The sequence below is a fragment of the Symsagittifera roscoffensis genome, chromosome 10 (genome assembly GCF_963678635.1).
Source record: "Symsagittifera roscoffensis chromosome 10, txSymRosc1.1, whole genome shotgun sequence".
In the NCBI taxonomy this organism is placed as follows: Eukaryota; Metazoa; Xenacoelomorpha; order Acoela; family Convolutidae; genus Symsagittifera; species Symsagittifera roscoffensis.
In genome coordinates this window covers 20,432,710-20,448,940 of record NC_087071.1, presented here as the reverse complement: position 1 = coordinate 20,448,940, position 16,231 = coordinate 20,432,710, and the positions used below count along the sequence as shown (strand labels likewise).

The following is a 16,231-nucleotide window of genomic DNA, read 5'->3' as shown; positions in this document are numbered from 1 at the left end:
TTAGAATCCCTATGGCGGATTTTTCCCAGAATCTGCAAATCTAGCCTCAAAAGCTGAAAATTTTACAAACGAGATTTTTTTTTGATTTTTCAAACGTCTGACCTCAGAAAGTAACTACTCAATTTCTATAGTTAACGATATAAGACAAGGTTTCAAAATAATACGAAACATTTTACCTTACCATGCAATCTATGGCCTCAAAAGTTTTAATGGAGGAATTTTTGACTCATTTTGATTTCCTGCGAAATTTGAGACTAAGGGTTCAATTGAAAGAACTTAAAAGAAATGTTCTCTACATAAGCGTTTTGCCCTAGTTTTTGTGCAAAAGCTTTTCGGACATAAAATGTCCATTTTTCGACGTTTTGACCATTTTGGAAACTTGATTTTCTCGTAACCTAACTTGCCAAGGCTGCGATACAGGGTGCAAGGAATAAACAAGTTATAGGTATAACCTCTGAATAAATTGGTTTGTTCATTTTTGGCATGAAATCCACTATGAACATGGAAATTATACAAGGTTTGACATTTTCATCTGTTTTTTGGACTTCGTTCATTTTCCCCTAAAAGGACCAGGCCTGTTCTGAGATCGAGAAATCAATCGAATGTTGATGTTGTGTGATGTTTTTTTTCTATATTCTTTTTAACCTTATGTGAAAGTTACACCTTACTTTCCACGTCCGTAAATCTTCTAAAAATTTTCCAACTTGTACCTCCAGGTTTATCTGGGCTCCTGGTTGGCTAGTTTGAGATAGATATAGCGAGATGGCGCAGCTATAAGGCCACCTTCCGGGCTGTCACAGCACACATTACTCCAACATATATTAAGGACATACATCATTGGGTTGGTTATATCCTATAAAAATTAATCAAAATTTTATATCTGAAATGTATTTCATTGCAAAAAAAAGAAAAAAATTGTTATGAAGTGACTTTTTAAAGTTTTTGAAGACCACTGGGAACTATATTGTTACTTACAGAAATAATTAGTATCGAGAAATTTAAGGCCTCGATTATGTTAGTTTCGTGATAAAACTTCAATGTATTATTATAGCAACTCGAATAAAGAGAGAGGCGTTTTGCTTCTTTTTATCAGTCTGGAAGCTAAAATCACGCTTGCTAATTGGTTCTATGTTTTATTATATAATTCGTCAAAAAATTCTTAAAAAAGCTATTAATATGCATTTAAAAATGTAATAAGTCTAACTTATGGTTTAAAATAAAAATTCATATTCACAGTGGAAGCTCGATGCTTAGCATAAACTTCGACTTTAAATTATTTACGATACATTTTACAGCAAACATCTTCATAAATATCTTATCCTCGTCAAATTTTTTTTAAATGCTAGGTTTTTCTTTTCATTCTTATTTACAAGCCATTTTTTTAATTTACAGATTAGATAATGTACATGCAGTTACTCATTAGCGTTTGGAACTTTGTCTAGATTTACTGTAATATTTGGTATGTTAAAATGATAATTTTAATGATACCTCTGGATGCTGTTTGTCTCCTGTGTCGGGGAAGACTGAAGGTCAACAGACTAGTTGCAGTACGATCACTTGCCAACAGAAGGTAACTTGTTCAATGTTGAACCAGGGTCGGATTTGGGGGGTGGGTGGGTGGGAATCCTAGATCTGGTCCTGGTTTGAACTATTTCTAGTTGAGTCATGTATTGCGATCACTCTCTTTGTTGTTTTTGAGCAGGCGAATTTGAAATCCAAGTTTTTACCCCTGCGATAATCAAGGGTATTGCAATCGGGTACTAGACTTTTCCCCCTTAAATAACTTGGTTCACAGAATAGTCAAAATTAGAAATGGTAAATTTAGGTTCATTTCATATCGAATACAATTTTCATTTGCTTCTCTGGCACACTTGGTCTGGAGGTAACGAATACTCCTGGGACGGCAAAGATCCTGGTTTCGAATCTGACAGGACATGTTATTTTTTCAAACTGGAACTATTCCGATTCAAAAAAATTGTCGGCTTATTATTAGTATGCTTATGTTTTGTCGCCTTAGTTGCCACATTTTAGAAAATTTTTTACCGCTGTACTCAGTTTCATTGTAGTTGCTTTTAGTGTTTTGTTTTACTTCTGCTGTTTGTAATTAAACTAATCTTAACTTATATTTTTCGCTTAAACGTTTTTTTGCCTTATTGATTTCGGCTTTTATGTTTCTGGCTTAGTGACGTAATTTTGAGTCAATTCTATAGAAACGGACATAATTTTAATGCTCACTTTTGGAATGCAAAAATGGCTAAATTCTTAATAGAAATTATAGTTCCAGTTTTTCATGACTACAATTTTTGTCTTTTCCTCGTTTGTCGGCTTGATAGATTTCGGACTATATTATATCGGCTTAGTGGCCTCATATTTGGCCTCAAAATTTGATGTTCGTGTGTATGTTTTGCGGGTGAGGGGGACGTAATAATGTTTTATTCGTCTTTAATTTTAAAGCATTTTTTCTGCTTTTTTTCCAGATAAGTGGATTTTGGCTTTTTTATCATCTCAAGGGCCTCATTTTGTGTCATTCGACGAGAAATTAAAGTTTTGTTTATGTGTGTGCTTTGAGGGTGCAAATCATATATTTTGTAAGAAAAGAAGTACCCTCCGCTAGAACAATGCTGATGACACCGTGGATCTTTTTACCCTTGCGATATGCAAGTGTGTTACAATCGGGTACTAGGCTTTTTTTCCGGTAAACAACTTTGTCCTCAAGACTCATTCATCTCTGAAATGCTCAATTTCTTGAATTCAAATAAAACTTCTATCATACAAGTAGTAATTAGTTAAAGCCTGTTTCAGGTTGTAATTATGTTCGAAAAAAAATCTCATTTTTTGTCGCGTTGGTAGTTTTTGTCATAGTTTCTGTTTTTAAACGCCATTTTTTTCAGCTGGCAGGTTTTTTATTGGCTTGCTTTCTAAAGCATGGGTTTTGTTCCAATGTAAGCAGTTTTTACTATAACTGAAGTTTCACAAATTTGTGAATTTACCAAGTCTGATTTTGAGTTTTTTTTCGTTTTTTAAAATATATTTTAACACCTTCAATTCATGTTATATCGCCTTATCCATTTTATATTGCGTAATTTCGAAGGAAAAAATATATTCGTATGAGATTTTGAGTTTCAGTTTGATGGGTCGTAAAAACTTTTGAATTTTATGATTTTTTAATGACAATTGTTTTTGTTTTCGGCTCAACCGGTTTCGAACCAATGTTTTTCGCCTTTGTTGCCGCTCAGTAGCTTATTTCCATTTTTTAAAGTCTGTTTAGTGAACTTCATCTAATACAAACGTGAATTATTTGTAGATGTAATTTTTCAACTTTTTTTCAAGTTAATTTGACTTCTGTCTGTTTTCATTCGCTATCCCTATCTTGTAGCGAAATAAGTTTTTGCATCGCAAGTGTTGCGAAGCGCCGCTTCACCCCTGTGTTAACTATGCTCCTATCCCATTATAAAACTGAGAAATTTGTTATTAGATACAATTTTTGGTACTCGTTTAGAAGTATGGTCCCGCTGTTTTTGATGAGTCTCATTCAAAAAGCTGGTTTTGAAGTGTGGTGCCGCCGAACCACTTGATATCTACTTGAAGTACTTCAAGTGGATGAAAACAAAAAAAAACTTCTTTTAGATGATTTACTAAATTTTTGTCAGAAAGGAATTGTCAAAAATATCAAATCAGTGGCAGAACCTGGTAATATCAAAAATGATATACTATATGACAATCGCATAGTTAATCAATTGCCCTCTGAATTACCTATTTGTAACTTTGCTATGGCAGGAATTGAATTTAGTCAAAGAAAGCCCGATAGATGGCGAATGGCGAAATGTTTTCTATGGTCTCGACAATTCGAAAAAACTCCGAAACCACCTTTAATAACTGTTTTTTTTTGGTTTTTACATATGACCATCGCGCGTTTTTTGGTACCATACTTCTAAACGAGTAGTCAATTTTTGTGTGCTGATCGCTGAGTTTTTTCTTAGGGATAATATTTTATTTTACTTACACTTAGTACCCTAAGTACCATTAAAATGAATATTGTTGAATGGGTTCGACATTATTATGATTGGTTGTAACTCCAAACTTTCTAGCTCCCTCATTGTTTTAGCTCCAAAAATCATTATGAGATGTTAAGAGTTGATAAAGATGCATCGACAGCTGAAATCAAAGAAGCATTTCTCAAACTAAGCAAACAGGTGAGAACTTAAAAGCATAATATAGTAATTTCATTTTCAAAAATTGAACATGCTACTAAGATAGTTTTTGTAAATACATTACTCTGCCAGATGAAATATAATTCAAAAATTCAATATTTACACTAAATTTGCCAAAAAATTGGCTTTCGAAAAAATATATAAATACTATTTGAAGTATAACAAAAAGCGAGCCAGCTATTTAACACGAACCTGCCACCTATTATAATATATCTCCTATTTCGTTTTATTTCATTTATGAAAAAAATCATTCGAGAAATTCCACAGGGGCATTGTGTGGTGCTAGGTAAATAAGACGACCGGCCATTGAGTCGACAAGACATTAAGACTACAAATAAGCCACATCACATGTAAAAGGAGCAGTTCGAGTTTAAATTTCTCGGAAAAACAAAGTGGTGAATTGCGTGTAGTATCATCTTAAAATTCCATCAAAAACGGTTGTCGTCTTACTGGCTGTCGTCTTGTTTGTCGGTCCCCGTTGTCTGTCTTAGAAATGCATAATTTGAAGGGAAGTGTGATCAAAATAACGCGATTACTAAACTGTTGTTGTGCGACGGAATAATTTTAGACATTGGTCTTTGCGGACATTTTTTTAGGTCGACCTATTTGATTTTCCGAAAATACTTAAGGACCCTATTTTGCCATAAACTTTCAGCGCCGCAGGTAAACTTTCCAAAAAGCAGGCCAAAAAATTGCGTTTTTTCGGCGTGCACTGCCCCTCAAAATTAGTTATATTGGCGCCAAATGCGCCTTTAGAAAAATTTTACGGTTCGTCAGCCAAAAATGGATGTCGTAAAGTTATACGAAAGGGGGACCCTTTGGAAAAATTTGGCAACCAGAATTGAGAAGAGGAGAGGTGATCGCCCCCCCCCCCCCCCCACCATCGACATGCTATTGTTTAGGGGTTATATGTAATCATGTGTAAGTATAAACCGGTAGTTACGCTATAAAATTGACTTTTTTAACGAAAAATGGTGTAAACAAGCGCTATTTTTACTAAGCCTTCGGACAAAACGAGTTCAACTACCTGTTTTAACTATAGTTACATCCCGACAGGAACACAGGAAACAAAGCACATGACGACTTCGTCAAACTAAACGAGGCGTTCTCGGTTCTGAAATCACACGACACGAGACGACAGTACGACTTGTCGATCGGGAACAGAAACTATAATGCTCACTCTAATTCAGGGTCGCCGAGTTCAAATGTGTATTCGGCAGGCGGATCGAGTAGTTCTTTCGATGGGGCTTATAATCCACAGGCACCGTATAGTTATCAGTTCAGAGATTTAGGAAAGAATCAAAGACGCAGAAATGAAAATGAAAGGTCAGTGAAGTTGTTGTTCTGGCAACAAAGTGGGCAGGAACTTCGGGTTGGGATGTTTTCTTTCCACACAATATAAACAACCAACGTGAAGTATTCTGGAATGTATCGTAAATGCAGAAGTATAATATCAAAGCTTATTTAATCGTGATTCGAATGGAGCAAAAAGTTCACTTCTGTTGCCTGTTCATCTTAAAAGATTTATTTTTTGTAATTTTTTTCTACGGTGAGAACTTGAAGTGCAGTTTGACTTTTTTCTGTGTAAAGTGATTTTGCTTTCCAAGTATCTGTTATTATATGTATCTGTCTTAATTATATGTACCTACATATTTTTTTATTTTCAGCACATCAAGCGGTGGATTCAGAACAAATTATCGCGACCAACCTTCGTACACTTCCAGTGCGACCAGACACGCAAGAAGCAAAGTTGAGGTTCCGATGCTAGTGATTTTAGGCGGACTCACAGTGTCTTTATTTTATACTTTGTGGAAAGTCGCTCAATTTGAGTCATTCAAATTCGTGCCAGATACGTTAGTAGAAGTTTAAACGATCGTGAAAACCGAACATAATGTTAATTCTGACCAAGAAATAGGAATACAGTGCTGATTTAAATTATCCGGACTAAACGAACAAAACTTGAATTTTCAAACGCGTTTTTCTCAAATTTATTCCTTCTTAAACTTTGTTGAGCTGCGTAAGAGGCTTCTAATGATATAATATTCTTATCAATTAACAAAGTAGTTTCAGCGTAATTCTTTATTAATTGAAAAAAGCCAAAATGACCCATTTTTGGGGTAAAATTTTGATTAAGAATTTCGGAGAAAAAATGGCATCATATTAATTCTGGTGAAATTCTACGCAACTTTGGTTTCTTCACTTTTTGTCTAATCTTAACCCAATTTGAGAAAAACGCGTTTGAAAATTCAAGTTTTGTTCGTTTTGTCCGGATAATTTAAATCAGCACTGTAGCTCTATGTTTGAGCTCAAATTTTGAGCCACTGAAAACTTCGATTTGGAACAAAATTCTGCTGTAATTTTATCAAATTAATATGTTTACTCACACGGAATGTTAATTCAAAACGGCTTTCAACACCTGGATTTTGCATCAAAATAGTTAATTTAGTCTCTTGTTATTTTTTTAGGTCTGTAAGACGCTTTTCTGGACCAGGTGCCGATGAGCAATACCGCAAGTTTGTCCAGGCAAGTAAACGTGTAGCAAGCGAAAACAGGGAAAAACTGTCAGCTAATATCAGGAAGCCGAAAGATACTTCTACCGAATCGAGACCAGGAGTGAAAACACTGTATAACAGAAGAAATGATAAAGTAAAATCAAAAACGAACGATCTCTGAGATTTTTAGAAAAACGTGCTGACAATATTGTTCTAGAATTTAAAATTTGGTATTTATTATATAAATGGCGCACAATTGATAGATTTTGAAATGTTACTTTTTGAACTAACATGTTCAGTATGGATAGGGCCAAAATGGCGCTATGCTTCTGTGACAAAACAGAGTGATGAAGTGTTGGTGTAAACATCCTGATATCACAAAATAACTCAATTAAATATAACCCTTCTGAATTATAATCTATCTATATCTATCTATACTATATTTAAATGCGAGTGACAGCTATCTCCCATGTTTAAGCATAATAATTTTGCATGTTTAACGAAAGAATTTTTGCATGTTTAAGCTATAGCATATATTGCAATGCTTAAGAAAATTTTTCAATTAGTTTTTCGCAAGGTCATTAATTTTTCAGTATTTTTTTTCGAGGCCAAAAAAATACCTGCTTTTTTAATTAATTTGATTATGTCTGTCTACCCGTCGCCTATTTTTTAAACTTTCATGTCTTATCTATCTATTATCTGTTTTTGTATATTGAAAAGCGGGCTGCACTATCTCGCCATGTTTAAGCTTTTTCAACGTATTATTTTTGCATGTTCAACAAATGATTTTTTTTCACGTTTAAGCTATATCGTATATTGCAATGGTTAAGGTTTTTTCATTTTTCCAGTTTAAATTCAGTCTTTATTCCGTCAAGTTTGAAATTAGCAACCCAATAGTAGGATATTGTCAGAGTTTTCCCAGGTTTTGCGATTCTGGCCTCCATATATGAATAACCAAATCATTTTAGCTTACGATATAGGCAATTTTCCAGGTTGTTCAAAAATTTTTTAGAAAATTTATTTTAAAAAAAATTTCTCAATTTTTGAAACTCTTGCCCTGTAGTTGGGTGCTGTCAAGGTACTATCAGAAATTGCGAGTCTTAACTCGAATTCTCAAATCCTTGTAGTTTTCGAGATATGACGTTTTTTATGATTTTTTCAAAAAGTTTTCAAAAAATTAGATTTTAAAAAATTCCAAAACGTTGAAGATCTCAACCCTGTTGTTGGATATTGTCAGGGGACTCTCAGGGGTTGCGAATCTTGCCTTTGATTATGGCTGCTCAAATGCGTGTAGTTATCGAGATAAGACGTTTTTATGGATTTTTTTTTTTCAAAATTTTTCAGAAAACTTAGATACAAAAAATTAAACAAAACTTGAAATTACCATCTCTGTAGTGAGGCTCTGTCAGGGTACTCTCAGGAGTTGCAAATTTCGCCGCCAAATATGACTGCTCAAATCCTTGTAGTTTTCGAGATATGACGTTTTTTATGATTTTCTCCGAAATTTTCAAAAAAACCTAAATTTTAAAAAATTCCAAAAATCTGAAGATCTCATTCTTATTATTGGAATCCGTGAGGGTAATCTCAGGGGGTTGCGAATCTTGCCTCTGAATATGGCTGCTCAAATTTGTGCAGTTTTCGAGATATGACGTTTTTTAGGATTTTTGTCTCAAATTTTAAAAAGTTCCAAAACTTTGAAGATATCAATTCTGTTGTTGGAATCTTTGAGGGTACTCTCAGGGGGTTGCGAATCTTGCCTCTGAATACTCTAAATAGGACTGCTCAAAATCTTGCAGTTTCCAGATATGACGTTTTTGTGATTTTTTCAGAAAAAATTTCATTAAAATGAAATTAATTTTTTTTTCAAAGTTTGACATTCCAAACCTGTGTTTGGGGGGGGGGGGGGGGGGGGGGGGCTGTCAGAGTTATCTCAGGGGTTGCAAATTCGATCTCCAAGTAAAAATGCCCAAATCTTTTTTGTTTAAGAGAAAAGACGGTTTTTGTGATTTTTTTTTGGAAATTTTCAGAAAACTCAAATAACAAAATAATTCGTTAATGTGAAATTCCTAACCCTGTAGTTGTGAACTTTCAAAGATTGCGAATATTGCCATCAAAAAAGACTTCTCACATTTTGGTCTTTTTAAAATATAAATGCATACAGCGAGAGACATTTTGAAAATGAAAGAAGACTGAAGTTTTTATTATCTAACAAGCTGCATGATTGTACGCTGCAAGTTTTTTTGTCCAAGCTAAGTCGCTAATAAAAGTGCTTCTTTTGAATCGATAGGCTGCATCGGCTGTATAATACCATGTGATGTGACATTTGATTTAATGCGTTAACACAGTGTGGATGCTTTTTTGATTCTAAAATTGCATTCGAAAAAATCCGTTCGATTCATACAATAAATAACTCTTTTTCAAAGTTTTTTCAACTCAGTGTATTTCGCGAGTTTTTTAAATGCATAATCTACACAAATTTTGGATTAACACTTTGTTTTATGCATTTCAAAGCTACCGGATCGCTTGTGTTTGCGAAGCTGCAGCTTCGCCTCTGTGTTAAATTAGCTGCTGCTTTTATGTTTGATTTTAGACTTAATGTCAACCAGATTACACACAGGATGATCATTTCAAAAATCTTTAAATGTAGAGTCAGTAAAAACTTTCAACTACTGTCCCGACAGCAGAGAGCTCTTGGATCTTCACCATGGTCTAAACTGTTTGGAGGGGATCCCAATTTCTATGAACTACTTGGAGTTGAGAAAAACGCGACTCAGTCTGAAATTCGGAAAGCTTTTATAGAGAAGAGTAAAACAGTTAGTATTTGAAGGCATTGTATCGACTAGCACAAAGCTCGACTTGCGTAAATATATTAAAGATGAAAATTGTATCGACTAGCATAAAAATCGGAACACAAAATTCGCTACTATCTTTCCCTCCTAGGTATCTACTAAAACTATCCACTCCCTAAATAAAATAGTAAAATAGCTCTAGAGCTTTGTATTGATACTTATAATTCTAGACATAAAGCTGCATTCTTATTGGTGGAAAATTCGATTAATTTGATCTGCTTAACAATCCCTTTTCATGAAAAGAGGATTGTTAAGTAGTCCTATAATTCAAAAATTTTCAAAATTAAAATCATTATACACTAAAACAGCAATAAATCACAGTTTTTTCACACACTTTACAGTTTGCGTAGCAATAAGTGTTCGGTTGAAACCATTGCAGGTCGGGGGTGAGACTGATTAAGATTTATTTGAGGAGGAAAATTTAGTTTTCTTGTTAGTTGCTGAATATCTCAATTTTCCATTTCCCTGAAATGCAAGTTTCAATTTGAAAGGTTTATCTTTTTTTTTTAGAAATAAAGCTAGCAAAATTATTCTAGTCGATGAGTTTTTTGTTTTCAAACTGTTATGCTAGTCGAGCTTAATGCTAGACGAGCGGTCACCTATTTGAAGCATGTAACAGCTGTTCCGATAAATAATTGTTCCAAATCGTTAAACTGATCGGTTTTCTAAAGTCGAAATGTTGCTACCTAATTGGGTATCGTTCTTCAACATATCAGCTGAAAAAGTTTGTAATCAGAGAACAAATATAAAATTTGGGTCCCTGGAATTGAGATGGGTTCCTCAAGCAAAGTTTTTAGGGCTTGAAATCTTCGTATTTGCTTGCTTATGTTTTTGAAGTGTTCATAAAAAAATCTAGGGATAACTTTCATACTTGCTTTTCCTGGAAAGAAGCTATCTTATTCTACCGTAATCATTTTGCAAAGTTAAATGGAACGCATTGCGTTTGCAAGGAAGCGCATGAGTGTTAAAACACGTTGATTGTGGTTTTTTCAGAAAATTATTGTCGAAGAAAATTTTTTCAGCCTCATACATCTGAAAAATGTTTTAGAACTTATGAACCTCATTTTATCAATTTTTAAAGAGTCGTTGAACGTAGTTCAGACTCTGATGTAGGTCGTGATGATTTTTGTTACATTTTTTTCCGGAAAACTCTTCAAGTTTGTTGAAGCTCAAATTTACTTATTCGCGATTTGACTTTTGATTTCTTTTAAAGTTCAGTCCATTTCCTTTGCTAAGAGGAAGGCAAACTTCACTATCGAATAACAACGAAGTAAAGGTCAAGAAAAACTTGATTGGCTTCTAGATTCGAAAATGGATTTTAATGATCAGATTTTCCAGCGAAATAAAAGGTTTGCTTGTTGATCCAGTTTTCTCAAATTGGGTTAATTTTATCAAAAAAATTGTCAATCATAAATTGTTCTAAAAACTCAAAGAGCTCTAAGGCAATCAATTTACAATTATATCCCCCAACTCATTATATCAGAAACGAGTAACTGTTACTGCGTTCAAAATTCAACTATGCTCAACAGTTGAATTAGTCCCTTACAGTGGCAAGGGGTAGAGATTATTTACCATAACGTACCATAAGGGCTACTTATTTAAAATAGTCTACAACTAGCGCACAATCGAAGAATATGGACTATATATCAAGAAGTATATAGCAGCATATTTCTGAAAATTAATCATAAGATCAAAGGTTTTCTTTGTGAAACTGGGAGGATAATTGCTAATAAAAGTATAGCCAACAGAAAAATGGAAAGGAGTCAATGAACGCAAATGAACAGAAAAAATACTGACTTGTTTAAAAAAAAACTCGATGTACAAAAAAAAAGATTTTTTTTTCTAAAACAAGTCAGTATTTTTTCTGTTCATTTGCGTTAATTGAATCCTTTCCATTTTTCTGTTGGCTATGCTTTTATTAGCAATTATTCTCCCAATTTCACTAAGAAAACCTTTGATCTTATGATTAATTTTCAGAAATATGCTGCTATATACTTCTTGATATATAGTCTATATACTTCGATTGTGCGCTAGTTGTAGACTATTTTAAATAAGTAGCCCTTATGGTACGTAATGGTAAATAATCTCTACCCCTTGCCACTATAAAGGACTAATTCAACTGTTGAGCATAGTTGAATTTTGAACGCAGTAACAGTTAATCGTTTCTGATATAATGAATTGGGAGGGGGATATAATGGGTGGGGCAGGGGGGTGTTGTAAAGAGATCCGAGTTTCCTTGGCTGCACTTTTCCTATGTTAAAGGTGCACCCAGATCGCAACCAAACCTCAACCGCACAAGAGCAGTTCAAGAAGCTAAACGAAGCCTACTCGACACTAAGAGAGCCCTCTTTGAGGCGAGAGTATGACTCAATACTGGAAGAGGGAGAAACTAAGAATAGATATTTCAAAGAGGACAGTCTAGTTTATGACAGGGTGACAGGCAGAATGTATAGGTATGTTGATGTACACTCTTCTTGTAGACTACACTCTCGCAATGTTGTTTGCATATCCTAAATATACGTAACAGACTAAACGAGTGAAATTTGGATTAGCAAATCATCAATTTTATGGTGTTATCAATTTTAATGCATCAATTTTAAGCATCAATTTTATGGTGTTACGAACAGTTAAAAAAATTAAGTATGAAGTCAAAACTGTTTTTCATGGCCTAATTAGTTCGCACATCAATTTTTTAAACAATCGTTTCAAAAACTGTCGGGGGCTTTTTTTCTTTTTAGGTCGACCAAATTGATTTTCTGAGCTCTCCTAAATCACTATAATGACCCCAATTTGACCAAAGCTTCTGCGCCGCAGGAGAAATGTGGAAAAGACAGGCCAAAAAAGGCGTTTTTAGGCAGTTTTTGGAAAATTTTGACCAAAATATTGCATTTTATCGCTAAAAATTAGTATATATTGGCGCCTTTAGAAAAATTTTAGGGTTCATCACCGAAAATAGATATCTCAAAATAGTACAAAGGGGGGACCCTTTGCGTCGGCAGGGGTTCGAATTCTTAAAGGGGGCGTCCGCCAGCCCCCCTCCCCTAAATCCGCTGGTGTGTAATAATTCGCAGGTGTGTAAGGGGGGCGCAAAAAGGTTTAAAAAATGTGAGGGTGTCGAATTCGTGAGAAGGAAGCTCCATTTAGTGCTTAAAATTTAGCTAAAGTTTTTGTGGTCTTACAAAAAAATGATACAATTTTTTTTTGCAGACCACCATGGTGGCCACTAACTACAGCGTGATAAGTAGATTTGACAAAAAATATGTGGCGAAAATTCGCGAAGAGCAAAGCATAGTATTTTACAAAGCACTTAATGGTCTTTCGTGATTAACAGAGACGACGGACGTCCTGAATTCCGCACTGGCTATGCGCCCAAATTCAGACTTGACCCGAAAGAAGCCAGAAAGAGAAATATCAGAGTGATCACTGGGTTGATTGTTTTCGGATTCTTGTCCGCCTTCGCGAACATGGCATACTTGACTGTGGGACGGAGGGAGAGAGATGATACAATTTTGACTGGGTAAGTTTGTATAATTTTTTCGATAATGCTCATATGCTTTTTCCTAATTTCGGGCTTGAAAAATATCCTTGATAGGGTTTTTAAGGTTATTGAACAAAAAGATTTTATTTAGGTTTTGTGGTTTTTAGGAAGAAGTCAAAATTCATTTGCTAAATGGAAGGTGCATTACGTTCTTCAATTAAGAACGTTTTAATAACGCAGAAAACTTGAAAAAAAAACGTTTTTTTTTAAACTCATATAAGTGTCAATCATAAAAGATTCATGAAATTCAAAGAGCTTTTACACGATTTTTCTTCTCCCGAAATTCGAGTTAAATTGTTTGAAAATTTTAATCATCCTTTTTGCTTTCCTGGCGTTCGTTGGCACTTTTCGATCAGTCTGTTGGCCATGTTCTCATCGATTATAGTTCCAATTGGTTTTTGCCGAAGATGGTTCTAGAAATTTTAAGCACTGTTGAGCTTTCTGTTTTGCGCGTTGCGTAAAGTTAGAACTAGTTTCTATGAAGCACAACCAAAGAGCACAACCAATTTACCTCTACTTTTTCCAATTTCACGCAGTGAACAACAAAACAGATCTAAAGTTGGAGTTATTCTCAAGCGCTTGTCTTTAGTATTACTTCAAATAAAATGCAAGCAAAAGATGCGTCTTTAGTATTACTTCAAATAAAATGCAAGCTAAGGATGCGTCGACAAGGAGATTCGATTACGTTCTTCAGATCTGAAAGCAACAACTTTTAAGTGATCTAACCGTAATAGTTTTAAGTTTATTGTACATAAAAGCATTATTTTACCCCGACTAATCCTTCTTTTGAACTTTTTCAAGTGTATTATCAGAGATTTGATGGTTTAATTTCAGGAAAATTGTGGATGAGGAATCGAAAGACGACCAAGTGACAATACTCAAAGTGTAGAGAGAAAAAACTTTCAGCAAAAACGTTATATTATAATTACCGTAATTTTTTTTAACTGTCAGTTTAGTTTTGTTGTCTCGTCTTTTAGAAGTAAAAGCTAGCATAGGCCAAATTTGGATTTTTCGGGATGAAGGAAAAATTGATTAAGTGCTTGTAATAAATGCTGTTTCTACTTCCGAAGAACGAAGAAATTTTTATGTATCGGATGGTTGTTTTATTCAGAAAAATTTTGGCGATCGAATTGATAGTATTAAACGAAAAGTTTTTGTACTCCATGAAGGTATCGTCTCCCTGAGATTTTACGCACTTGCGACCGATTTTGATTAACTTAATTCTGCCAGTTTGGTCATGTTCTGGACAATTTATTGCCTTTATCAGAATATAAGTTTGATAATCAAAACCTAAGTGCAAAATTTTGAAGCGTGGAGATTTATGCCGCACTCAAAATCAAAAGATGTGAGGAAACTTTAAAGGTTAATATTTTTCCCTGCATGTATCTCAATTTTACATATTTTGCTGTAGAGAAAATTTATCAGGTTCAAAATGTTCAGTTTGACATTTTTTTGCCGTAAATTATTCGAGACCAGTTAAAGGCCGGCGGACATTCAGGGTTCTGTTTTCTTTTTTTTTTCAGTTAAGTTTCCACATTCTAACTAGTCTTTATCGTTATTTACACTAAAGAGCTTTGTGTATCACTATTACTCTACTTTTTCCAATCTAACTCGCAAATAAGATTGCTCATTTTGTGGAACTTATGCTATAATCACGACATGTAGTCTTGGATATCCTTAACATCTATTATCTGCTTCATTTGTGACAACTGTTTGCTGAGAGTTAAGCGTCCGTAGCTGAGAAGATAGACGCAAGACTAAATCTTGAGGGCTTAGGTTCGAATTTGATACATAGTAACATTTCTAGGCCTATTTCTTTTATTTAGCTTTTTTGTCGTTTTCTGCTTTTTTGTATTTTTCTTGCTAGTGTTTGCGAAGCTGAACTTCGCATTGGTGTTTAAAATAAGAAATTTATCAATCTATTGAGGCCAATTGTGACTATTTTACACCTGTGCTTATTTGTAAAATTAAGAGGGTTAGAAACGTGCAAAAATAATTGTTACATTAAGCTCGGATTAAGTTTGATTTTTTTTCTGGACAGATTAGTTTAATGTAGAGAAATTAAAAATTGCTTCAACCGCTAACTTTCTGATTTTACAGATAACTCAATTTAGAGGGCAGATTCGAACGCACGGTCTGCTTTGACTTTTACTTGCGTCAAAGTTCACGTCTCGAAATGTTAACTGAAACGAGTTGATAGGGAATTGAGTATATTCGATCCCGTTCACTTTGGCTTCACTAAAAACATTTTTAACTAACTGGCAAATTTTTACGGCTCGAAGCGCTAAATTTTTGTTATGAATTTAATTCTTCGAAATGATGCAACTGGTAACTTGTCAAAAATACAGGAAATCAAAATCAACAATAATTTCATGTCGCCTGAATTGATGTAAAATTTTTTTATTTGGAGCAATTGGTTTTCTTTGGTATGCATATAAACAGAAAATGCCGATACGTTTTGAAAAATTTTTTATCAGAAAGAAAAACATTTGATTTCATCATTATTATTTGACTAAGTTCATCATGACCATTAAAATACAATCTATAAAAATACCGTTTAAACTAATTCTGTAAAGAAATACTTTTCTTTGGTTTGCAACTTCAATTTTGAAAGGTAATTTATTGTTTTTACATAAGTTAGATGACTGGATGCTGAATAAAAAGAGCCTCAAATTCAAAAAAAAAATAGTTCGGACGATAGGACGTCGACGAATAGGCGTCGGAGTCGGACAAGTTTTAGCAGAATAGTTCTCCAAGGAAACAAATAATCACTTAATTACCTCTGATTTTTGAAAGTCTGCAGAAAAGCAGGCAGTGAATGATACTTTAATCAAATTATTTGAAAGTGTTGGGTTGTTCCCAGAAAGTTGTTCATACCACAACCTTGAGGGGCTTTTTTCAGACGACTGTAGATAAAAGAGACGTTCAGGCAAGTGATTTGATAGGTTGTTTCAAGCCATTGTACCGTTTTTTCATAATGTTAGTAACTTTTTAACTAATGCTTTTCAGCGATCTCACACAACTGCAATTTGGAGGAGGTTATTATTTTTCCCCTGTTTTTCTCAGATGTTTTGATGATACCGAAAAGATTGGAGTGTTTAATACGACTACAAAAATTTAGTAGACTATTTAATAAATTTT

At 34.1% G+C, this 16,231-nt stretch overlaps 2 protein-coding genes across 2 annotated transcripts in view; both read left to right on the top strand.

Annotated features, from left to right (window-relative positions):
- The window catches only part of LOC134855193 (dnaJ homolog subfamily B member 9-like), a 427,207-nt gene extending 420,130 nt beyond the window's left edge, over positions 1-7,077 (top strand). The window contains exons 2-6 of the mRNA XM_063871638.1: positions 1,396-1,570; positions 4,106-4,193; positions 5,254-5,537; positions 5,879-6,064; positions 6,677-7,077. Coding sequence (XP_063727708.1) covers positions 1,470-1,570; positions 4,106-4,193; positions 5,254-5,537; positions 5,879-6,064; positions 6,677-6,884 — 867 coding nt within the window. The 5' untranslated portion in view covers positions 1,396-1,469 and the 3' untranslated portion in view covers positions 6,885-7,077. The remainder of the gene's footprint in view (positions 1-1,395; positions 1,571-4,105; positions 4,194-5,253; positions 5,538-5,878; positions 6,065-6,676) is intronic.
- The window catches only part of LOC134855194 (dnaJ homolog subfamily C member 10-like), a 434,156-nt gene extending 420,123 nt beyond the window's left edge, over positions 1-14,033 (top strand). The window contains exons 2-5 of the mRNA XM_063871639.1: positions 9,295-9,516; positions 11,815-12,005; positions 12,884-13,069; positions 13,925-14,033. Coding sequence (XP_063727709.1) covers positions 9,322-9,516; positions 11,815-12,005; positions 12,884-13,069; positions 13,925-13,979 — 627 coding nt within the window. The 5' untranslated portion in view covers positions 9,295-9,321 and the 3' untranslated portion in view covers positions 13,980-14,033. The remainder of the gene's footprint in view (positions 1-9,294; positions 9,517-11,814; positions 12,006-12,883; positions 13,070-13,924) is intronic.
- Positions 14,034-16,231: the final 2,198 nt, after the last annotated feature.